At 66.2% G+C, this 24177-nt stretch overlaps 1 protein-coding gene across 3 annotated transcripts; it reads right to left on the bottom strand.

The window, feature by feature from the left end:
- Positions 1–1906: 1906 nt before the first annotated feature.
- Positions 1907–23130, bottom strand: FZR1 (fizzy and cell division cycle 20 related 1). Of its 3 annotated transcripts, none has more exons than XM_042927966.1 (14): positions 22918–23130; positions 8549–8671; positions 7129–7254; positions 6984–7047; positions 6764–6891; positions 6178–6260; positions 5637–5820; positions 4998–5063; positions 4404–4506; positions 4134–4318; positions 3781–4014; positions 3173–3277; positions 2492–2593; positions 1907–2110 (listed from the first exon to the last, which is right to left on the bottom strand). In XM_042927966.1, the coding sequence occupies exons 2-14, from the start codon at positions 8615–8617 to the stop codon at positions 2069–2071; spliced, it is 1491 nt and encodes a 496-aa protein (XP_042783900.1). In that variant the 5' UTR covers positions 8618–8671; positions 22918–23130; the 3' UTR covers positions 1907–2068. The 3 variants fall into 3 exon arrangements, with proteins under 3 accessions (XP_042783900.1, XP_042783902.1, XP_042783901.1); XM_042927968.1 differs by having other exon boundaries at positions 4404–4464; XM_042927967.1 differs by having other exon boundaries at positions 2501–2593; positions 22918–23129.
- Between the last annotated feature and the right edge of the window lie 1047 nt (positions 23131–24177).

Here is a 24177-nt window from a genome sequence, read left to right as displayed (position 1 = left end):
ACAGAAGCAGCTGCCCCACCCACAAGCTGCCATGTGGCCCCGTGCCCCTAGTCCCACGGCCCTGGTCTCCTCCGGCCCCTCCCCTCGCTCTCTGTGCAGGCACAGACCGCCGCCTCCGGCCCCATCCTCCTCCTCCCGGATGCCAGCCAGGAGTGGGTGCCTCTCCCCCACAGCAGGGCCGTGCCCTGGCTGGGCCACGAGGGCCGGCTACACCCGTGTCCTCTGCCCCGGGGGACCACGAAGCCAGGGTCACGGGCACCTCTCTCAGCCTGCCCGCGAGACTGCTCCACAGCCAGCTCGCCCAGGGCGAGTCGCCTGTGCCCGTTTGTGACACTTAGGCTGGCCTGCGGCCCCGGGCACGTGCAGACCCGCAGGACCCCTCCCAGCTGGGGACCAGAGAGACGGACAGCCAGCCCCAGCAGTGCGTAAACCCACAACCGGTTTAATGACGACGATGCTGCGTTTGACAAGAAACAAGGCTCGCTCCGCTCCCAGTGCCCGTCCCCGCACTCGAGGCCCGAGCGGTGCACCGGGCACCTCCCTGTCCCAGCTCCCAGGCGGCACGGCCACACGAGCACAGCCGGTTCCCGGGCTCCCGCAGGGCACAGGGCGACAGCGCGACAGAGCCGGGGTTGTTTTCTTAAAAAAAACGCTCAAACAAAAATAAGAACTCGACCAATCAAAACACACATCTATGTACACTGTCCCCGGCCCGGCCCCGCAGGGAGGCGGCCCCCTCCCCGCCCAGTTCAGGCAGGCTCAGCTGGTCGGGAGCCCGGGAGCCGTCCCCACTGTAGCGGCTGAGCCACTGCTCCTCCCCCACCACCCCTCAACTTTCCTGGGACCCGTCTACACAAACACAAAACCAAATCTAAACAAAAGCCACGAGTACGTATATACACATGCACACACGGCTGACAGAAGGGAGCGCAAGGCCACCGGGACGCGGAGGGGATCTGCGCGGCCCTGCCCTGACTGCTGGCCCCCAGCCTAGCCCAGGCCCGCTCTGCCCGCTCCGCTGTGCCAGTACACCCACCCCTCCACCGACCCGAGGAGGGACAGGGGCCTGCTGTTCAGGTCCCGGGCCACACCCAGGCCCTCTTTCCTCCCTAGGCGGGAGGGGACGGGCCCAGGTGCAGCTGGGGACAGAGCAGAGGACATGAGGGGGGGGGCCTCCACCCCCAGCCGCCCCACAGCCAATGGAACACAGGGTCGGGACCCCACGGGGCGAGCTGGGCGTGCGGGGGGGCGCCGGGGAGGAGGACCCGGCCCTCAGGGTTGATTCTGCCCTTGGGTCTCCCTGGCTGGCTGCCCGGCAGGCTGTAAGAGCCTGAGTCCTGCTTGGGGATAAGGCGGGGCTGGGACCCGGCAGTGACAGGACAGTGGGGGGTTGGGGTGAGCACGACACAACGAATGGACCTGACTCGTCTTCCTCGGGCAGAAGTCCGTCTCGAGATGACCGCCTGGCACGGAGCCTGCCCCGGGCCTGCGCCGGACGCCGTGCTGAGCCTGTGGAGTCACGGGCACAGCTGCCGAGACGCCGGGCAGCTGCATGTGTCTCTCAGATCCGCGGGCCGAGCTCAGCCGTCTGCCCAGCCTCGGCTGACCGGCCAGGCGTCGGGCTGTCTGTCCCGCAGGCGTGGGTGGAGGCAGCGGCGGTGGCGAGCGCGTGCTTCGGGAAGAGCATGCAGGCCCGACGACGACGACGACGACAGGGCGACGACGACGACGACGACACAGCGATGGACGTGAACGGAAGCAGGCTGGGTCCCAGGAGGCGTCCGTCGTGCTCCGAGCAGAGCGGCCGAACGGATGGTCCCCGCCGGGGCCGCCCAGCGCAGGGAGCGGGAGCCCCTCTCCTGCTGGTGCCCGGCCGTGCCCCCGCCCCAAACACTGGCTGCCAGGGTTCGCAATCAGGCTTTAATGAGAATCTTCGGGGTCTCTCCAGGCCCGACTCCCCGCCCCACCCCGGCTGCTTCCTCCGGGGACCGCGTGCCGGAGAGGGGAGGGTCCGTGAACGCCGAGGAGAGACGGTGCTCCTCCGACCCGGACACAGAGGCCCGAGGGTTTACCGGATCCTGGTGAAGAGGTTGAGCACGGACACGGACTCCTGCGGGGCACAAGGGAGGGACCGCTGAGCCTGCGGCCCCCGGGCTACCTCTCTGGAAGTGCCCGCCGCTCGGCCAGGCCCCCGGGGCTGGGCAGTTCTGCCTGGAGGGGACGTGACGTTCTGGGCCAGAGGAGCCTGCGTGGGCACCTTCCCCGGCACCCCGAGGCGCGTAGGGGGTGGCCAGGCTCTGAGTGCCTCGTGCCACGTGGTGGGGGGGGGCCACAGAGGAGATTCCCAGGGAGATGCTGGCCAACAGAACGAACGGGGCTGGGTGGGGAGGTGGGGGGTGGGGAGGTGGGGGGGGTGGGGAGGTGGGCAGGGGAAGCCCCCAGGACAGGCCGAGGGGACGCGCGCAGGGGAACAGCTGGCACTGATACCGACCCACTTTACCTTTGTCGAACGGGTTTTGCTAAAGACGTTCCAGAACCTCAGGGTTTCATCCCCAGCACCAGTGACTATGGCCTCTCCATCAGGGGACATGGCCTGCGGAAGGAGACAGACCCCCATTGTTCCTACGCCCGCAGGCAGCGCTTCGCGGACAGAGCCGGGGTCGGAGCGCTCTCGGGAAAACCCAAGGCGGCCTCCCTCCCGCCCACCACCCGGAGACGCTCTTCTGCGTGACGGGACAAAGAGCATGTTGGTTGAAGCACAAGACGTCTTCTTCCGAAAAGAAAAAAGAAATTGAGCATCTGCAGGAGAGGGGGCCTTTCTGCAAGACCTGACAGAGGGTGGTCTGGTGAAACGCTCAGCGATCACGTGAGTGCCGGGACCCAGATCCGCAGAGAGTTCTTTCCGCGTGTGTCTACAGAGACACCCGGCTGAAGGGAGGGAGGGCAGAGACGCAGCACAGCAGGTTCCCACCGTCGGTACCACGTGACCTTTGCGGACAGGAGCCCGCCCTGCTGTGCAGTCCTGGAAGCCCCCCGGGCCGCGGAACCCCGACACAGGGCCGCACGCTGCCTCTCAGGGCGCAGGGCAGTGGTTTCTGGGCGGCCACAGCACGTCTCCCAAACCCGGGGGCTGGGGGTCGGGGTGGGGGGGGGGGGGGGGGGGCAGACTCACCAGGTACAGGACCCTGTACGAGTGCCCGGTCAGCTTTGCCACCTGGGTCAGGGACGGGTACTTCCACACCAGGATCTGGTTCTGCGAGTAGCCGTGCGTGCTCACCTGGGGGGCGGAGAGGGTGCTGTCGGAACTCGGGCCCCCCCGCTTCCAAGGTCCGGGGCCCAGACGCGAGGACATCTGAGCCGGCACCTCAGACTCGCCAAGCGAGCGAGGTACAGAGGCCACAGGTGACGAGGTAGAGAGAGCACGGTCACAGCCCCTGCTCTGGTCGGTGACTGGACAGAGTGGGACACACGGCGCCTGACAGGCCCGGGAGCCTCTCTGGCGGGCACTGGGTGTGGGGGTGTGGGCGTCTGGGTCAAGGACGGGCACATCCAGGCACCTCTGGTCTGCACGACGAGGGTGGCGGGGGCCTGGCTGAACCTCAGGACCCCATGGGAGGCCTCGGCGGGGCCAGGGCTCCTGCCTCCCCCACCTCCTGCCCGCACCCCCAGGCTCCTCTGCCCCTGGCTCTTCGCGGAGAGGCTCCGAAGGCCGTCTAGCGACGAGGAGGGAGGCGCACGCGTGTGTCCCCGCAGGCCCTCCCTGGCCGGCCCCGCACTCACCAGCTCGTTGGCGTGCTTGGACCAGGCGAGGTTGCACACCTGGGAGCCCGTGTCGATGCACTGCAGCGGCTGCCCCGTGAGCGTGTTCCAGAAGCGGATGCAGCGATCAGCCGTGCCACCGCCAGACGCCAGCAGCCCGTGCTGGTGTGGGGACCAGGCGATGGCCTTCACGGCCGCCAGGTGCTCCGTGTACTGCTGCACGGGGCTCAGGCTCGAGTGGTTCCAGACCAGCAGCTGCGGGGGCAGTGGCTGTGAGGCCCCGGAGGCCACCACAGTCCGCCCCCCGGGGGAAGAACCCGCACGGCCCTCACTCCGTGGTGAGGCCAGGGCTGCGAGGGGCCCGCGGTGCCTACCTTGTTGTCGTTGCCCCCCGAGGCGAGGAGCTGGTGGTCCGTGGACCACTTGAGCCCACACACCTCCTGCCGGTGGCCCTGCAGCCGCCGCTCTGACTGCAGGGGCGGGGTCCGGATGTCCCTCTGCAGGATCATGCGGTCCCGGCTCCCGGACGAGAGCTGGTCAGCGTTCCAGGCCAGCGCCCCTGGAGGCCAGGCAGAGGGCAAGGGAGGCTGAGGCCTCGCCCCCGGGAATCACACCTGCCCCCTGGGAAGCGGGCGGCTTCTCACCAACGCGTGCCGTGTGGCCTTCCAGCATGGACAGCTTCTTTCCTGCAGCTGCGTCCCAGATCTGCACAAAGCCCTTGTGCGTGCCAACGGCCACCAGGTTCCCCTAGGACCGAGCACACAGGGGAGGGAGTGGGCATCAGGCCCAGGCACGGGGACCTCTCCCTCTGCGTCCTCACCGCAGGGCCTTGGGGCCGTTTCTTTACAGGTTTCTTTGAAGCAAAAGGACACCCCTCCTTGGAACTTTCTGGGGGAACGGTCACACAAGTGCACCGGTTTGTCAAAATCCAGTAGACACACAGGCTAAACACCTGTGCGTTTCTGCCTGTGGCTGCCGTGCCAGCTGTGGGGGCAGGGAGAGCTGTGCAGGGCACCAAGTCTGACCCAGAGTCACCATAACCATCTTTACAGGCTGGGGACAGGCAGGGGTGCAGGTGGAGATTAGACTCCCGGAGACTAGACAAGTGACCTCCAGGCCGGCTGCCGGCTCCTCTGGGTCCCCAAAGCCCCCTCAACACTGGGGAGGGCCCCTGCCAGCAAGACTGGGTCACATCTCCCTGACTCCGCCCGGCTAGGGGATGGGGCCCACGTACTGACCCGTTCAGACCAGCCCACGGAGGTCACCGAGTCCCCTTCCACCGAGAGGTCACAGAGCCGGGTCACCTGGGGAAAGGGGAAGCGGTCGGTGAGTGCGGACGCACAGCCACCTGTCTGTGCACCCGTCCACCCTCCCAAGCACCCGTTTGCTGGCTTACGAACACCAGGGCAACGAGGGCGGGCTGCCTGGGACGCTGTGGGCCAGGAGGGGACACACACCGGCACGGGGATAACTGACCACACAGAGATGGGGCGGGCGCTCAAGTCCCCCTCCCCCACCGCCCCGGGGCAGGCCACAGGCTGCTGGGAGCAGAGGGCCGGGCGGCCCTTTCCCTGAGGGGGCTTCACGTGCCCCTTTGAAACCCGCCCGCGTCTCGTCTCATTCCCGAAAACAGCCCACTGCGAAGAGCAGGCCTCGAACCCCAGCAGCTACTCTGACAGATTGGTGGGGTGGCTGCTGATGACCGCCACCGAGGAAGCGGCCCTCAGGGGGGTCCCCTGGCCGGGCCGGACCCGGGGGCCTCGCCCGGGTCAGCGTGCACGCAGAGGGGAGGCCCCGGGAGGGCAGAGGGGTGCTACCCCGGCCCCGGAGGTCCCAAAGTCCCCCGAGCCCCCCCAACCCCCGCGCGCTGGCGCCACCTGGCTGGTGCAGGCGCTCCACAGGTACACGCAGGTCCCCAGCCCCACGCTGAGCACATTGAGGGACGACCAGTCCACCAGGTTCAGGTAGAAGTCGTCCTGCAGCTCTGGCGCGTCCAGGACCTTGAAGGGGATCTTGGAGATCTTGCGGGTGGGTTTCCGTGGCGACCGCAGCAGCTTCTGACTGCAGGGAGAGCCCACCGCGTGGGGTGCCGTTGGCGTGACCTGTGGGCTCCCCCGCGTGCTCTCCTGCCCGTTCTGCCCCTCCTCCTGCCACCCACATGACCCCACAGCTATGGGTGGTGACCGCCGGCCGTCGGGCCGCCCTGAGCTCTGACAGCCCCATCACGCCCTCTGCCCGGCACCTCCTCCGGGGAGCCCTCCTTGACAGCCCTGTCTGGGCCCAACGCCACTGAGCCAGAAGCGCGTCCCCACCGAACCTCCTCTGTACCCCATGTGCAGTCCTAGGACCGAGCTAGGCTCCCAAGCGCCGCCTGGCTGCCCACCCGCCCTGTTCCAGCCCCCACAGGCCTAGACTCACCTCTTGTTGCTAACGGGGGACAAGGAGTAGGGAGACACGTCGTTGCCATCGTCGGGGCTGGAGCGCTTGGTGCTGAGGGAATACTGGAGGCAGGGGAGGGGGGACCCCAGCTGAGCAGGGCCTCGGCCGCGCAGCCCGGGGACCTCGCACCCGGGGCCCTGGCGCCCCGCGCTGCTGGTGGCCAGGCCGGAGTGCGAGGTGAGTACTCGGGTCGGAGACGTGGCCCGGGCTCCGGGGATCCAGAGAAGCAAAGCGGGCCTCATGCCTGAGGCCTCCCCTGGACGGCGACCGCCCGGTGCCGGCCTCCCCCTGCCCCCCCCGGCCGCCAGCCTGCCGGCCCGGCCCTCCGTCAAGAGACCCGAGCCAGGCTCCTCCCGACACCGCCCTACGGCTGCCCCCCGCCTCAGGACCGCGCACCTGGCGCCTGCCCCAGCGCTGCCTGTGGAGCAGCGGCAGAGCAAAGCCCCGGTTCGAGGCACGGGGCCCAGCGGCTCCCGGGGTGAGCACAGGCCGAGCGCGGGCGGCCGAGCCGGGCAGCCTGCGGAGGGCCTGTGCCGCACGCTGCCAGCAGGGAGAGCGTGCTCACCGTGAACAGGCCCTTCTTCTCAGGCGTGGACGGCTGCAGCCTTCGGTCCTCCGTCTGCGGGTCCTGCACCTTCTCGATGCCGGCTCCCAGCAGCTCGTTCTTCAGCAAGGCGGAGTAGGCCAGGCCATCTGTGGGCGGCGGGCTCGGTGAGGCCTGGGGGAGGGGGCGGGGGGGGGGGGGGGGAGCGGGGCAGGGGGCCAGACAGGGTGTGACCCCTGACCTTTGCCGTTGTCCGAGGTGGCGTCCTTGGCTTTCCGATTTTGGCTGGGAGACTTCTCATTCTCCTGCGGGCGACGAGGGGGGGTCAGCTGGAGCCGCCCGCCCGGCCCCCCTCCCCCCGGCCCTGCCCTCTGGGCGGCCCGCACATTGATCCTGTGGAAATTCACGCTCCAGTTGGCACCGGCTCTCGAGGGGATGAAGCGGTCTCCGTGCTTGCTGGGGGAGGACACGGGAGAGTTGGCGGGCGTCAGGGTTCGCCGCATCTCTGCGACCTGGAATGACGGCAGGGCGGGGCTGGTGCCTGAGAGCCCCCCAGCGCGCGACGCCAAGGCCAGCCTCTCCTCTCAGACCCCGGGCCAGGCCTACCCCGCCTCCTCGCGCGAGGCCTCTGGCCGCTGAACGAGCGGATCGAGCAGCAGAGGTGAAACATTTTGACATGGGAGCCGCGGGCCGGAACGCTGCCGGCGGGCCTCAGTTTATCCTCCCAGCTGGGGAGGCGACACCCTCGAGAACGGGGCAGCCCGAGAGCACGGGCCCCCGCCACGGGGCTTTGTTCGCTTCTAAGCCACCGCGACGGACCCGACACCTTGCTGCTCCTCGGGCCCCATCTCCGTCAGGCAAGGACGGTCTCCCACAGAAGCACGACTCCCCCTCTGGAACCGGCACATGGACGCGGGGGCCCTGCTCCCAGGAAACCAGCCCAGCCCTCTGAACTGTCCCAGGAGAGTCCTTCTCTCTAAGGGACCTGCTGGGGGCTGGACCACATACATCCCCCCCATCCCCCAGAAGGACGGGTTGAAGTTCTAGCCGTCCCCACCCCCGCACCCGGGATGTGACCTCATTCAACAGCATCTTTGCAGCCGTGATCCAGTTAAGACGAGGCCACCCCGGGTGGGACGGGCCCCAAATCTACGCCTGGTGTCCGAAGAGTCAGAGACACAGACCCACACAGAAGCGGGGGACGTGAAGGCGAGGACTGCCGGCCACAGCAGGAGCTGGGGAGGCAGGACTCCTCGACGGGACCCCCAGGACGAGCGTGGCCCCGTGACAGCACGGGCGAAGGCCTCAACTGCCCGGCACAGAGCTGAGAGCGTTGAGAAGAGCGGTGAGCACAGCCCGTGACCCGTCAGGGGCCCACGATGGCGTGGCTGAGAGGGGTGGGGTCCAGGAAAAGAGGCCTCCCCAAGCTCTGCTGAGTTCCGCAGATAAGGACAGGGCCACCTCAAGCTGCCGCCACGGCTCTGCCCGGTCAGGCCGGCCCCACAGGCCTGAGACCCCAGGCCCTTCGGCTCCCTCTCCGGAAACTGGGAGAGCAGCTCACCTGCCCTCGTCCCTGCAGTCAGTCCCGGGCGTGGCCCCGGGGAACAGGGGTCTGGAAGCCGACCGTCCCTGTGGGCCCCAGCAGCAGGAGGCACGCCGGAAGCCCGGGGAGGGGACTCCCTGGCCACCGGGAGGCCCGCGGGAGGACGTGCTTCTCGCCGGCCCGGCACCCAGTGCTCTAGAGGCTGCTCCCCGCCACCCCGGGGCCCGGCCGGCGCCAGTGGGGGCAGGGTGCCCGGTACTCACGCAGGGCATCGTGTTCTCGTTCTGAACGACGATCTGCCGGAGGAGGCGCCGCTCGTAGTCCTGGTCCATGGCGACGCAGGGCAGGCACAGCCCGCCGGCCAAGGTCAGCCGGCCCGGGTCAGCCTGGGGCAGGAAGGGCAGGAGAGGTCAGCGCCGGCGGGCAGCAGCCCCCTCCACTGCCCGGTGACCACGGCGAACTCCACAGTGATGGCCAAGGCCTGCCACTTCCTCCCAGGAGCCCGGTGGGCGGGGGGGGGGAGGCACACCCCACAGGCTGTGGAAACCACAGGCGGCTGGGACGGGGAGGACGGCGGCTGCTCTGAGGGACCTTCCGCCAGGACTCCCGGCCTTTGTCCTGCTTAGTGCAAGTGTGTCATCTAAGTCTGGGTCCTGGAGCTTGCCCTCCGGCCACCCTCCTTCCCAAGCACCCACCATGTCGCCTTCCTGCTTCAGACCCTCCGAGGCCACAAGCCACCCTCAGACCATGTCCAACCCCGAGGTGGGGGCTGGGTAAGCATCAAAGTGGTCCCAGCGAGGATTCCTCCTTGAATGAGGAAGCTTCTATATCCTTTTTTCTTTTTTTAAGTTTATTTGTTTTAAGTGAGAGACAGAATGTGCACACACCCACAGGGGGAGGTGGGAGAGGGCAGGGAGAGGGGGAGAGGGCAGGGAGAGGGGGAGAGGGGGAGAGAGGGGGAGAGAGGGGGAGAGAGGGGGAGAGAGGGGGAGAGAGGGGGGAGAGAGGGGGAGAGAGGGGGAGAGGGGGGGAGAGGGGGGAGGGGGGGAGAGGGGGGAGGGGGGGGGAGAGAGGGGGGGAGGGGGGGAGAGAGGGGGGGAGAGAGGGGGAGAGAGGGGGGAGAGGGGGGAGGGGGGGGGAGGGGGGGGGAGAGGGGGGAGGGGGGGGGGGGAGGGGGGGGGGGGAGAGAGGGGGAGGGGGGGGAGGGGGGGGGAGAGGGGGAGGGAGAGGGGAGGAGAGGGGGAGAGGGGGAGAGGGGGGAGAGGGGGGGAGAGGGGGAGAGGGGGGGAGGGGGAGAGGGGGGAGAGGGGGGGGAGAGGGGGGGAGAGGGGGGGAGAGGGGGAGAGGGGGGGAGAGGGGGAGAGGGGAGGAGAGGGGGAGAGGGGAGGAGAGGGGGAGAGGGGAGGAGAGGGGGAGAGGGGAGGAGAGGGGGAGAGGGGAGGAGAGGGGGAGAGGGGAGGAGAGGGGGAGAGGGGAGGAGAGGGGGAGAGGGGAGGAGAGGGGGAGAGGGGAGGAGAGGGGGAGAGGGGAGGAGAGGGGGAGAGGGGGAGAGGGGAGAGAGGGGGGAGGGGAGAGGGAGGAGAGGGGGAGAGGAGAGGGGAGGAGAGGGGGAGAGGGGAGGAGAGGGGGAGAGGGGAGGAGAGGGGGAGAGGGGAGGAGAGGGGGAGAGGGGAGGAGAGGGGGAGAGGGGAGGAGAGGGGAGGAGAGGGGGGAGAGAGGGGGAGAGGGGGGAGAGAGGGGGAGAGAGGGGGAGAGAGGGGGAGAGGGGAGGAGAGAGGGAGAGAGAGGGGGGGAGAGGGGAGGAGAGAGGGGGAGAGAGGGGGAGAGGGGGAGAGAGGGGGAGAGAGGGGGGGAGAGGGGGAGAGAGGGGGAGAGGGGGAGAGAGGGGGAGAGGGGGAGAGAGGGGGAGAGGGGGGAGAGGGGGGGAGAGGGGGAGAGGGGGAGAGGGGGGGAGAGGGGGAGAGGGGGGGAGAGGGGGAGAGAGGAGGAGAGGGGGAGAGAGGGGGAGAGAGGAGGAGAGGAGGAGAGGGGGGAGAAGGGGAGAGGGGAGGGGGGGAGAGGGGAGGGGGGGAGAGGGGAGGGGGGAGGAGAGGGGGAGAGGGGGAGGGGGGGGGGGGAGGGGGGAGGGGGAGGGGGAGGGGGAAGGGGGAGGGGGAGGGGGAAGGGGGAGGGGGAGGGGGGAAGGGGGAGGGGGAGGGGGAAGGGGGAGGGGGAGGGGAGGGGGGGAGGGGGGAGGGGGGAGGGGGGGGAAGGGGGAGGGGGGAGGGGGAGGGGGAGAGAATCCCAAACAGGCCCCACCCTATTAGCACGAAGCCTGACGCAGGGCTCGATCTCATGAACTGTGAGATCACGGCCTGAGCCTAAATCAAGAGTCAGATGCTTAACTGAGGCCCCAGACGCCCCAGGAAGCCTCTGTCCTAATGCACGAACGGGGCCACAGTCCTCAAGCTGCAGGCACCTGGATGTGCACAGGCGGGATGGGGTTCCACAGCGCAACTCTGTCCGTTCAGAATTTGTACAACTCACACCCTCCTCCCATTGGGCTCAGCCCAGCTCGGAAGGCTTCTCTGAAAAGGAGAAGGGGGGAGACGGAAGAATGTTCTAGAAGCAGAGCCCCTGGACGCGGGCAAGGGCGGTGCACTTTCCAGCACAAGGGGGGTGGGGGCGAGTGGCCACCTCTGGGAGAAGGATGTTCCTCACTGCGGGGCTGGACACGGGCCCGCAGCCAGTGGCTGCTTCCAGAAACCGACACGAAACGCTCACCAGTCCTGCCTCCCCGGGGGCACCGCAGAGCAAATGGGGGGGCCTGAAGCAAGTGTTTCTGGGACACGGCCTGGCAGAGAGGGGGCCTCGCGACGCGCCCGCTCCCCCGCCCCAGACCCCCTATGCGCTCAGGGCCACCGCGAGCTCTCCTGCTCTGTCTGGAGCCCGGGTTCACGACAGATCAAATACCAGAAAGTCGAAGGCTGGCCCAAAATTAAAAGTCTGTGAATCCTGAGGGGTAGCCCTCTGGAGAAGTCAACATTTGCTTTTAAAAAATTGGGGTGAAATACGCTAAGATGTACCACCTAACCATTTCTTAACATTTTTTTTTTTTTATTTATTTTTGGGACAGAGAGAGACAGAGCATGAACGGGGGAGGGGCAGAGAGAGAGGGAGACACAGAATCGGAAACAGGCTCCAGGCTCCGAGCCATCAGCCCAGAGCCCGACGCGGGGCTCGAACTCACAGACCGCGAGATCGTGACCTGGCTGAAGTCGGACGCTTAACCGACTGCGCCACCCAGGCGCCCCTTCTTTTTTTTTTTTTTTTTTTAACATTTTTTTTTTTTTTTTTTTTTTTTTTTTTTTCCACCTAACCATTTCTAAGTGCACAGCCCGGCGGCTTCAAGCACACAGAGTCGTGCAGCCCCCCCCCCCCCCCCCCCCACCGGTCTCCAGAACCTTCCCTCTCCCCAAGCCGGGACTCTGTCCCCAGGAAACACTGACCCCCCCCGCCCCCACAGGCTCCTCGCCGTCTCTGTCTCACACACACAGCCACGTAGCCCAGTTATTCCACTTTTCGGTGTGCACCTGGGAGGAATGAAAGCAAACAGACCCGCACCGAAACCAGTCCCCTAAAGCTCCAAGTGGCGTTATTCTAGGTTGTTCGTCATCGCCAGGGAGAGAAAGACCCCCAAGTGTCTGTCGACAGGTTGAGTGAACGGATAAACCCGACGCGCCCTGCCCGCACACACCAGAATGTGGCCCAGCCTCGGAAAGGAAGGACGCCCTGCCCCTGGCCACCGCGTGGGCGGACCGGGGAACACAGGCGCAGGAGGACACGTCCCGTGTGTCCCCGCTCACGGGGGGTCCCTAGAGGAGTGCCGTCCACAGAGACAGAGAGTGGACCAAAGAGAACGTCTGCCCGTTTGAAAAGAGACTCCCGAGGGCAGTGTGAGCTCAGCGTCACCGGGGAGGGAACCAGCACTCGCACCTCTCCAGGCGCGGCCACGCCACGAGGTTCTCGATCTTCGACAGCGCCAGATGGCCCCTCTGACGGGTTCCTGGGCCTGTGGCGGAGACCGTGCAGAGCACGGGGCTGAAGGACCAGCACGAGCCCACCGAGTCCTCGACCCTCACCCCGCAATTGCGGCACACAGCCAGCCTGCTGCGGCCCAGGCCCAAAGCCGGACGGACACTCAGCCAGAGCCGAGCCCGCTGGGTGAGACTCAGAGGCACGGGCGCGTGGCCGCTGGTCGCCACGGTGCGCTCCACACCGCGCAGGTTAGCGGGCTTGCACGTTTGATCCCGTGCTCCCGTGCACGACCTCACGACCCGTGTGTCTGCACCATCGCCTCACGCACGCGAACCTGGGACGGCCGAGCAAGGGGCAGCGGCACTGCAGGCTCACGTGGGGTCACGGGCAGGAGCCCCCGCCCCGAGGCCCCCGCCTCCCCGTGCCCACCCGCCCCCAGGGTCCTCCCTCCGCCGGGCCCGGAGCTCCTCTCAAGTCCACCGGCCCCATCGCCCCCATGGGGCCAGACGGCGGGCCTCCTGCTTTGTGAGCAAAGCGGGGCTGGTGCCCCCCTGCCCTGCCCGCATCTCGGGTAAGCCTGTGGGAGCGGCCACCTCCTTCTTGCCCGTCGGCCCCCTCCCCCTGCACGTACCCTGTAGTCCCAGCAGAAGGTCCCCAGACCAGTCTAGCTCCTCTGCCACTCAGTCCAGCAGCGATTGATGGCTGCGTCCCTCAAGCCTCCCTCACTTCTCTGGCGGGGGGGGGGGGGGGACCCTTCCAGCCCACCTCCAAGTCCCCAGGATGAACCCCAAGGTGTGCCCTCGGCACAGTGACCACTCCTGGGGCAGCACGGCCGTACGAGTTTCTGTCCAGGCTGCAGACTCCCGTTCAGAGGACAGAGTCCCAAGGGTGAGCCTGGGCCACGTGGGAGCCAGAGCTGAGCCCCAGGAGGCCGGCGTCCACTCTGACCGAGGACCAGCATCCTGGGTGGGGCTTATGGCGGGGAAGAAGGGGCATAAAGAGGAACAGTCACGGCTCCATTCTGGTAAGTTCTGCCATCAGCGGGTACTTTCCCGGAGTCGGGCCAGTCAGCTGTCCTGAGTGAACCGGGGTCACAGACGCAGCAGACTTCCTTCGGCCACTGTGTGAGGAGTCAACCCTCGAGGGCTCTGACTGGGGCCTTGCTTGCCGCCCGCCAGGCAGCGAGCCCTGGGGGGCACCGGTGAAGGCCACGCTCGGTCCACATGCTCGGTGACCGCCCCTGCCTTGCTCTCCCCGAGCAGGGCTGCTCAGGGCCAGTGGGGCTTTGGGGAAATGAGGGGCCTCACCACGGGGAATGGTCACACTGTGGGCTACAGCGGCCTAAACCTCTCAGCCCGGCCAAGCTTCCAATGGAAACCACGGCCCCCAGTCACAGACCAAAGTCACCGTGCTGATGTCCCCGGGGGGGGGGGGGGGGGGGTCCCCATGAGGCCGGTAGGTCTGGTCTGTTTCACTGACGGCAGGGCCCAGGCCACAGTTCGGGAGAAACAAAGCGTCTACAAGGGAAGACACCCCACAAACGGTTTTATTTAGGAAGACGACACAGGAACACCGAGGGGCTCTGTCGGTTAAGCACCTGACTCTTGACTTTGGCTCAGGTTGCGGTCCCGGGTTCAGCTCTGTGCTGACAGTGCAGAGCCCGCTGGGATCCTCCTCTCTCTCTGCCTCTGCCCTTGTTCCCTCTCACTCTCAAAAAAAAAAAAAAAAAAAAAAAAAAAAAAAAGACACTAGCAGAAAACACACCTGCCACCCACGGGAGACGCTGACGTGAAGGGTGTGAACACAGCCAGGGCTCCTGAGACGCCCACCCTCGCGTGCAGCTGGAAGGCGGCAGGCCCCACGCGGACAGCAGGGCCCCGGCCCACAGCCCCGCACTCCGGGCCGCGCAGGCGTAGGGAGGAGACAGGCACCCGCGCTCCTTGGCAGGAGCTGAAACCCGACTTCGAAGAAGGCAGTTTGGCAGCTGCTTTCCAAATTTAAAACGCACATCCTTTCTGACGCACTCTCCCTACTTCTAAGAATTCCCCCGGAGGAACTCCGGCTGCGTGTGCAAAACCGCGAACACAAAGGCAAGCGCCGCGTGTGACAGCAAACGGTGAGGCTCGTGTCCCCACCAGGAGAGGCGGCAGGAGGGTCGGCCGGACCCCCCCCCCCCCCCCCCCCCGAACGCGACGGCAGCACTGGGCCAACGAGCTGCTTCTAGAAGGCTGGGGAACACGCTGGCAGCACAGGTCAGCTCTCGGGAGGGGGCCGGGGGTGGTGGGGGACAGAGAGGAAGGAGCCCGGTTTCCCCGGGCGCCTCATGTACTTCTTGGGTTCTGTGTCACGTGAGAGCGGAGGCGGGATGGACGCGGCCGGCGGCCCAGGCGGCGCACTGAGCATTCGGCCGCCCCTGCCCTAGTCTGAGAATTTCCTAATAAGACGTCCGCGGGTGTGGTGTGCGGTGATTCTCCCGCCAACGAGCAGTCGCCGTGCGCAGACCGTCTGCAGGCCCCCGGCGGCCGGGCTCCCCCACCCAGGCCGAGCCCCAGCCGAGGTGGGAAGGGAGCAGCGAGCCGCCCTGCTGACCGGGCGGGCCGGTGTTGTGTCGGGTGACGGGGGCCACAGCCCTCGGCCCCTCGCCGCCACTGTCCCCTCCACAGGGCACCGTCGCCGGGGGACTCGCCCGCCCACCACGCCAGCCCTTCGGAAGGGGGCCTCCTCTTCCACCGCGGCCCCCAGAGCTCACCTTCCGCCACCGCCTCGGACGAGCCTTCAGCCTCCCAGCCTGCTCTTCCGGGACAGAGGCGCCACCCAGCCGCCTCACAGGACAGTGAGGTTCCCGCACAGCTACCCGAGGGTCAGGCATCGCCGACCCTCCCTGAGAGCGGGCCCAGTGGCAGGGCAGGCCGCGGCGAAGGCTGTGGCACCGTCCTGCCACCTCCGCAGCCCGCCAGCCCGTGGCCTTGCCCGGCCAGCCCTGCGGCCGCGGTGCTCCCACAGTTTCCGCCCACCAGGCACTCAGTCCAGGTGTGACCCAGGGGCCCTCAGACTGGGCAGCGTCTGGGGACACGTCTGTCTGTCGACACGTGTGTCTGTCACGGCGGTCACGACTGGGGTGTTCCTGGCCTCAAGGAGGTGGGGGCTGGGGACGCTGCCCAGTGCCCTCAGTGCCCAGGATGCCCCCAAGGAACGTTCACGGTGCCGGGCCAGGGAGGCTAGCGGATGAGGGACACGACGGGACACACGGGCCAGGCCTGCTGTCAGCAAGGACCGATGACGCAGCTCGAGGCACCCGCGATCACCTCCGAAGCCTCCCCCAGCAGGGGTGCAGCCGTGGAGGGCACCCCAGGAGCAGGGCGTGCAAACGGCCAGCCTCTTCTCTGGGCCTGGTACGGCAGGGTCCACGCTGCACCAACACCCCCCCCCACCCCCGCCCGTGCCGAGCCCCAGGCCCTCGCCAAATTTCACATCCTTCAAAGTCTTGCTCATCTTGAAAAACCAGTCTCTCCCGCACTTAGATGTTGTAAGGCTCTTCAGGAAGCCCAAGGAAAAATGAACCGTTTCGTGACTCAGTGTCTCGAGGGTGACTGTAGCCTGGACGGGGCTACCTATAAAACGGGTTTATACCGGAGGCTCTCCCTGTCACGACGACCAGATGTCCTCCACACCAGCCAGCGTGTCCCGGCACAGTGCTCCTGGGTGCAGCTAACTCCAGCTTCTGGAGGGGAAGCCGGCCAGTTAGGCCAGGCGGCACTGGCTACCCACACGGGGTACGAGGAAGCGCCTATGGACGCCCACTCGGCTACGTCCTATGCGGGCGCCACGGGGTCCTAGGTGCACAGGACACTGCTCCTGGCCCTGTGGGATAATGACGGCAGCGGGTCCCGCCTGGGGCCTTCCGCGGGCCAGCGCCGCTCGAGGCCTTGTACTTAACTGTGTCCCACGAGCGGTCCCGCCTCCACCTCACAGAGGAGGACCCTGTGGTGGCTGGCGGGCCAGGGGGCTGGGCTCCTACCCGGGCAAGTCCGGCTCTGGTACCTGTGCTCACCCCGCCTGCCCATGGCTGCTCAGATCGCCACGCTCCCCCAGTTGAGGGGGGTCCCCAGGCCCAGCACCCGAGCAAGCCAGCCACCTAGAGCTCCAAGGCCTGCTCTGGGGGGGGCATCCTCTCACGCGTGAGTATCTGCTGGTCTGTTCTAGCGGGAACCATCCCCCAAGTAGGGATTTACTGATAAATGGCTGGGGGCTCCCTGGGAACGGTCACCAGGGGGCACAACCTCTCACAGGGCCCCTGAAACCTTGAGGAACATGCACCTGTCTGAGAGATACACAGGCGGAGACGGCAGGAGATCTGGAGGGGGGGGCAGGTGCTCCCAGACTACCCAGCTCCCGGTGCTTTCCTCCTGAGAAAGAGGAGAGGCTCCGTGGGGGGCCTGGGGCCCGGATGTGTTACTCTCAGCTATTCCCCAAGGGACCGGGGAAGTAGCACATGAGAAAGACCCAACTGGAAGAAGGAAGGACTTGTCTGATTTTCTGCTCACGCGGGAGCCTCTGGCTCTGCGGCCCCGGCCTCGGCTCAGGCCAGCTGGGGACCAGCCCTCGAGCCCCCCGCCCCCACCACTACAGGAAACCCAGATACCATATAGCCCTAGAAAGGTACACTGGAAAAAGGGGGGCTTCAGAGAGGGACGCACCTGGCTTTGAGTCCTGGCTTCCACTCTTACTGGCCCAGTAACTTCTGCGAAGCAGCTAGGAGGGTGCCTGACTCAAAGGAGATGCTAGGAGGTGGTGGCTGATCCCACGGGCTCAGCGACAGGTGCACAACACATCCCCCACGTGCCGGCTTGCTGTTCCTCCCTCCGCAGTGTGTGTGGGCTGTATGGCACGGGGGGCGGGGGTGGGGGGGTGCCTGGGCGGCCGCTGCTCCAGTGAGCTCCTGACCGCAGCTGTCGGCCGGGTGGCCAGGTGGGGCCCCTTCTCTTCCCTCACTGAGGCTGCAGGTAAGGACAACGGGTCTTCCTCCAAGAGGAGGGAAAGACTGTCGTCAATAAAAAGAAATGGGGCTACGTGGAGGCAGGAGGGCTGGCCGTGGCCTTCAGACATGGCCCAGAACGCAGGCTCTCGCACTCCCAATAGCGGATGCACGGAACGGGCCCTTTGAAGAGAGAGCTCCCACCCCGTGGAGGGAACACGATGGGCTAGGGGTCCCTCACGTCTCATGACACCAAAGACAAAGCCCAGAGGAGCTGGAATCAGAAAGGGCTGAGCCCGGGGCGCCTGGGGGGCTCAGTCGGTTGGGCGTCTGACTTTGGCTCAGGTCATGATCTCACTGCTTGTGGGTTCGAGCCCCGCACTGGGCTCTGTGCTGACAGCTCAGAGCCTGGAGCCCGCTTCGGATTCTGTGTCTCCCCCTCTCTGCTTCTCCCCTGTTCACACTTTGTCTGTCTCCCTCTCTCTCAAAAATAAATACACATTAAAAAAAAAAAAGTTAAAAAAAAAAAGGGCTGAGCCTAACACATACGACAGGGAAGCAACGAGCCTCCCCTTTGGGGGCTGACGTGAATCACCACCAGAGGCAAGTTCTTTCTGGGGAGGCCTGGAGGTGGGGGCCCCCGAAGAACACATTCCAGCACCCATGCGTGTATCCGTTCTCTTAGCTAAACCTTACTCCCCGCTCTGTGCAGGCAGACCCCGGGGCTGACCAAGGAGTCCCGCCCTCCGGGGGCTGACGGCCTAGAGGACATGGCCTTTGGACCGGAGGCTCTCCCCTCTGACCCTGTGGAAACGGCCACACCGTTGGCACCCCGGGTGAGCCCTGCTGCTCTAAGCCTCAGAAGTGCCCAAGGTGAAGCCTCTCGTCTACCCCCTCTGGGCACTGGGGTCGGCAGCAGCCCAGAGGATGCAAACCCCACGTGAGGGAGGGACAACTTGGCAACAGCAGCAGGCGATCTACGATCATTTACACGACTGAAACTGCGGTTTACGTCACAGGGCCAGATCTCAAGGCTGGATCAGGCCTTAAAGGGGTTCAGATGAGCCCCTCACAACTGCATCTGCTTGCATGCCTGCAGGGACAGGGAGCTCACCCCCTCACAGGCGGCCTTGAGCAGCAGAAAGTGCTCCTCAATATGTCTCACCAGGGACCCCACCTATGGGTCCTAGGTGGGGGCAGAAGGAAGACCTAAACCTACTACATTTAGGGCAGGGACCGCCAACCCCAGCTGCTGGCACCGCAGACACTGGGACCAGGCATGTTCTGGTTGGGGGGGGGGGGTACGTTCTGGGCACTGCAGGGGGCTGAGCAGCCTCCCCGGGCCCACCCACTTAATGCCAGAACACCCCCAGCGTGACAACCACAAACATGCCCAGACGTTGCCCCCAGTGGAGAACCCCCGGCTTGGGGGAATCTGTAGAGGGAAGAGTGGCTTCCCTCAGGCTCAGGAGAGCAGCGCTGACCTTTCTCCTGCCGTGCGGCCTTGGATAAGCGGCACAGGCACAGACTCTGCCTCCGAGCGGCGGTCTGCCCCTTCCCTTGCTCCCTCCATCACCGCCGCCCCCCACCCCCGGCCTCTCCTTATCTCTATCATAGGACGCCGTGCAAATACAGCCTGACGCCTCCTGCACAAATCGGTGGTTTCTGGGCCCGATCTACTCCGGGAAGGAGCACGTGCAAAAAAAGGGCAGGAGGATCGGGAGGGGTCTGCGCACAGAGGTCAGGGGAGGCCAGGTGTAAGGAGAGCGCTGGGGGGAGGAAGAGGGAAAGCGAAGGCCCAAAGAACAGTCTCCTGGGCCCGCGGTGGGGAGGTGGGGAAGGCCAGGGAAGAGGGAGTCACAGGATGAGACGAGCCTTCATGGACCGCAGGTAGTGTCGTGTGGAGGAGGGGGGACCCGGGGGACCCGACAGCGCCTGCCCAGTCCGGGTGGGGAAGCAGGGGGTCCCGAGAGGATGGGGGAACAGGCACGAGGGGCCCCACGTGAGGCTGGGGGAGGGAACGGTCAGAGGAAAGCGTGACCTCCTCGGGGCTAACTCGCCCCAGGTGCCGGCAGGACCCCCAGGGGACGGTGACTGGCGCTGGCCCCATGGGGCTGGAGCTCAGGAGCCAGCCTCGGGGTCCAGCAATGCGCGAGGACAGGGGGTCAACTGTGCCAGCAAGAACGCACGCAGACAGCACAGCGGGATCTCAGTTTGCATCAAAAGCAACGGCCACGAGAACCTGTGCTCAGCTGTCTGTAGCAGCTCTGACCGGAACAGGTAAAAGGTGGAAACGGCCCAAGCGTCCGCCAACCGGCGAGTGGACAAACGTACTGTGTCCAGCCAACACACAGGAACGTCACTTGGCCTCAAGCAGGAGCGAGAGTCGCCCGGCCCCGCCGCCCCGCGGAAGGACCCCGAACGCACGACGCTCAGCGAGGGAACCAGACACGAGAGGCCACGCGGGGTGTGAGTCCGCGGGTGTGAAACGTCCAGAACGGGCTCATCCTGACACAAAGTGGGGTAGCGGGTGCCAGGGGCTGCAAAGGGCATGGGACTGACGACTGACGGGAAGGGGGCTTGTATGGACTGGTGAGAATGTTCCAGAATCCATCTGGTGATGGGTACACAAGCCGAAAACCACTCAATTGCACAGTTTAAATCAGTAACTCACACGGAGAGGGAACCGTATCTGAATAGATCTGTCACCAACAAAGGTCGAGCAAACAAGTAACGGAAAGGAGGCTGCTCCCTGAAGGGAAGGCATAGGAAGCCAGGGGACAGCGGAGTCCACTTTTCGGGGGGGGGGGGGGGTGCATGTGTCAGGCACGGCGCTCGAGGACTGGATGGCACGGGGCCGGCGGCACGTCCCGTGTGCTCCTGCCCCGGTATCAGGTGAGGACGCCACAGGAGGAGAAAGAGGTCACCTGCCAAGGACACGAGGATGCGCAGCTGTTGGGGACACAAGCGTCCCTTCCAGAAGGGCTCTGGTCGTGGGCGGAGCCTGTGGAGTCCCAGCGTCAACGTGCGTCTGGCCACCGAAGGAAGGTGCTGCCGCACGCGCCCGGCTCCAAACCACCCACGTCCGCGGCCGCTCCCTGTGCACCAAATCTCGGGCAGGTGCAGCAAGAGGTGGCCCGCGTGGTGACAGTGGACTTGACAAGGGGGAGGCCACCGCGGCCTGTGGTGGCTCAGAAACCGGACGGCAGGCAGACGCCGGGCCGAAGAGGGGCGGCCACGTAGTCCCTTCCTGGCTCTGCGGGACACCGGCCCCGGTGCCAGCTCCCGGAACGGGCCAAACGCACCCTTCCCTCGGTCCATCAGTCCCTCCCGCCCTCCAGCACCCAGTTGAGCCAGCGTTCTCACGCTCCAGCCTCACGGGGGCACCGCGCAGGCTCTGGGGACAGAGTCCCTGCCCTCACAGGGCTCACGGTCCCCCCTCGACACTGCTGATGTTTGGGGCCATGCTGAGCACTGGGGGGTGGGGTGGGGCAGCAGCTTCGCTGACCCCACCCACTGGATGCCAGGAGCACCCCCAGATCACTGAACCCAATCAGCGCCTGTCCCGATCACCACAGATGTCCCCAGACAGCGGCACCCAGGTCTCCAGAGGACAATTACAAGGGTACTGCGATCCTGCTGGTTCCTAAAACACCAAGTCCCTTGATGCGGACACCCGACTCAAGTCTCCAGGCTCGCCCCTCAAACAGAATGATTTTGGATCCTCACCCCATTCAGTGCTACCCCGAAAAAGGTCCCCACAACCAACACTCCTGTGGATCCCCAAACCCAGAGGTCCCTGGTATCCAGACCCCAGCAGACCAGAGGCCCCAACAAGTAACAGCGGCGGGACATTTCCTGCTGAAACAGAGGACCCGGTGTGAAAATCCAGGCCGACCGGCTCCTGAAGACTCATCGCTTTTCCATCTGCTTCCAGGCGCTTCTCCCCTAGCCCGAAACAGCCGCCACCACCGGCGAGGGCACGGGAGTCGGAGATTTCCCCGGGGGAACAGTCCCAGGGGGCAAAGGGGCAGCACAGCTACCTCCCTGGACACTGCCCTCCACCCAGCGAGGCAGCTGTCCCTCGAACCATGAGCTGTCCCAAGACCAGAGCCCTTGTTTTCGGGGGGGGGGGGGGGGAGCCCATATCCTCGTTCGCTCGGCCAAGCGCCATGCGGCCGGCACACCTGCTTACACTCTGAGGTTCGCAAGGCACACGGTCGGGTTCGGCTCACACAGAAGGCGCCCCGGCACCAGGGGCCAAGACGGCCCACGAGAAACCCTGCACGATGAACAGGCTAGGATGCGAGCTGGGGGGCAGTGCGCCACTCGGGGGGACGGGCCCCAGAGGCTCTCGGCAGCTTCTGGTGTGCAAATCCCCCACCTCCTCCAGGAGAGACCACCCAACCCCTACGTTTCAAACACCCTCTCACGTGTCCCCAATTTGGGGTAAGAGGCACAGCTGGGTATGTTGTGACGGATTGTTTTTCTTCGGGCAAATCATCCTCATGCAAAGCGTGGTAAGAAGCTGGGGGGGGGGGGGGGGGATTGGTGCAGCCTCACCAGCAAGAGGCCTGAGGTCATCGCTCTGCCGACTGGAGCGAAGGGTGGGAGGGGGACTAGTTCCCAGCCTGACAGGCGCCTGAAAGAGGGGACGATCTCGTGGGGGCAAGAACAGGTGAAAATCTAAACGGGTCCAGGCTGCAGAGCGGAGGGTCTCAGGCTTTGGGCTGGGGGCGGGCCCAGCCAGTGCAGGACCAGTGGGCACCGGTCGGCAGTCTCTAGCAGGGGGAAACGCTCTGATGGGGAGAGACATTCCACACTCGGGGGCTCCGGGGTGGCGGGGCTTGGGCTTACAGGAAGAGACAGGATGTGCCGGGGTCGGGGCGTAGCTGGGCTCAGATTTTGGTGGGGTCAGGGCCCAGATGGAGAGCTTGACTCCCGCTGGATGGGGGCTGGGGGCAAGGGGACACTTGTGCATTGAAGGAGCCGGGCCTGAGAGCTTGTGTGCCAGAACCGAGAGCGAGGGGAGCGGCGAGCACGACGGGGAGCCCAGACCACAGGGTCTCCGCACCTCCGTCTGCTCGCTTCACGGTCCACACGGCTCGGATTGTATTCTACTGGGATGGGGGGAGGGGGCCCGGTTCGGGCCGGGGTGAGTCGTGACAGCGATGGGGGCAGCCGAAATCTGGGCAGGGCCGGAGCTGGGACGGTCCCGGTTTGGAGGAAGCGGGTTTGACAGGCCAGAGGTGATCAATGGCTATTTTCGAGGGTGAACGCCCGGCTTAAGGAGACAGAGCTCGACCCCCGTTTATAGGCGGACCCCGGACGCCGGCTGCGGGGGGGCAGGTCTCGGGTCGCAGGTGGCTCGGGCTGGGGCGCTCACGCAGGGCCGGATCTGGGGGTGAAGACGGGAGCGAGATGCTGAGGTCACCGCGGGCCTAGCTGGGCACTGGGGGGCGGCGTTCAGGAGGTCTGGCCGGCTCCTGGAGGGGGCCCCGAGCGCGGGGGCCGCAGCCCCGGCCGCCGGCGCGGTGTCGGGGGCCCCCCGGGCAGGCCCGCGCCGCCGTCGGGCCCCGCCCGGCTCGGGGGTCGCGGCTCGGGCCCGGGGGGCGGGTCCTCAGACCCCGGCCGCCTCACCTGGCTCGCTCCGGTCCCCCGTTGGCTCCGCCGACCCCGCCTCTCCCGGCGCAGCGCCGCGCCGGCCTCTGCCGCCCGCAGCTCCACTGGTCCGGCCGCGGCCGCCGCTGTCGGGACCCCGGGCTCCGCGCTCCTTAATATGGCGGCGGTCGCTGTTCCGCGGCCTCCCGGAGCCCTCCTCCGCCGCGCGCGCTCCCGTGGTCGGCCACGCCCCCGCGCCGGCGCGCTGCGTACCGCCGCCACGCCCCGCCACGCCCCCGCGCGCCCGGGCCTCGCGCCCGGGCCGCGCCACGCCCCTCCTACCCCGCGCAGCTGCGCCTGCGCGCCTCGGGCATCTCGGGAGGACGTGACGTAACCCGTGATTCGAATCAATACAGGAAGCGGGGCGCCACGCGTTGCCACGGGCGACCGGAGCCGCCGGGGGCGCCCGCGACCCCGCTGACCCGCTGAGCCAGTTGCGAGGGAACTGCGGGAATGGCTCTGCCTAGTTCAGGACGTGGTTCTTAGCAGGAGACAGTCGCAGGCGCGGGCACTCAAGGGCGGCCCCACAGCCCGGGAAGCAGTCGCCCTGCGTGATAAGCGCAGAGGGGACTCGGCAACAGGTGCATGACACCCACTGCCTGCGGGAAGACGTTCCGTTCGTTCAGTATCCAACATTTATTGCGCTCCTACGGAGTGCTCTCCAGTCAGAAAAACCTCTGCCCCCGACATGGGCAAAGGGTGCAGGCAGACCTTCAACAAAGAAAAGAGGTGAATGGCCCAGAGGCTCATGAAAAGATGCTTACCATCAGGAGTCATCAGGGAAATGCAAATCAAAAGCACTTCAGGGTTGAAGGGAAGGGAAGGGAACACTTCACTCCTACTAGGATGGCTATGAAAAAGAAAACAAAGGTAAAACGTAACAAGTGTTCGTGCAGACGTGGAGCAGGGGAACCCTCCTGAACGGCTGGCTGGTGGGCCGTAAAATGGGGCAGCCCCTGGGGAAAACAGCCTGGCAGCTCCTGAAAAAGTTACACGTGGAATTACGATATGACCCAGCGATGCCACTCATAGGTATCGACCCAGGAGAATTGAAGACGTGTGCCCATAAAAACGTGTACAGGGATGTTCGTGGTATTATACGTAATAACCAGAAAATAGAACAACCCAACTGTCTATAACGGATGATCGGGTAGACAAATGTGGTGTCTCTACATGGTGACATGTTGTTTGTGGGTAAAAAGGAGCGAAGCACTGATACACGCTCCCAGGTGGTAGCGC

This window comes from Panthera leo, chromosome A2, assembly GCF_018350215.1.
Source record: "Panthera leo isolate Ple1 chromosome A2, P.leo_Ple1_pat1.1, whole genome shotgun sequence".
Taxonomy (NCBI): domain Eukaryota; kingdom Metazoa; phylum Chordata; class Mammalia; order Carnivora; family Felidae; genus Panthera; species Panthera leo.
Note: the sequence above shows the minus strand (reverse complement) of the source record. Positions and strands in the feature narration are given on the sequence as shown.

Bases quoted from the DNA above. Each gene is read 5' to 3' on its own strand.
- FZR1 (XM_042927966.1), bottom strand. From the start codon at position 8,617: ATGGACCAGGACTACGAGCGGCGCCTCCTCCGGCAGATCGTCGTTCAG. The intron at 7,048-7,128 runs GTGCGGGCCGCC...CGTCGCCCGCAG, and splicing joins TGAATTTCCACAGGATCAAT to GAGAATGAGAAGTCTCCCAG. The intron at 4,319-4,403 runs GTGAGAAGCCGC...CCTGGCCTCCAG, and splicing joins AGGCCACACGGCACGCGTTG to GGGCGCTGGCCTGGAACGCT.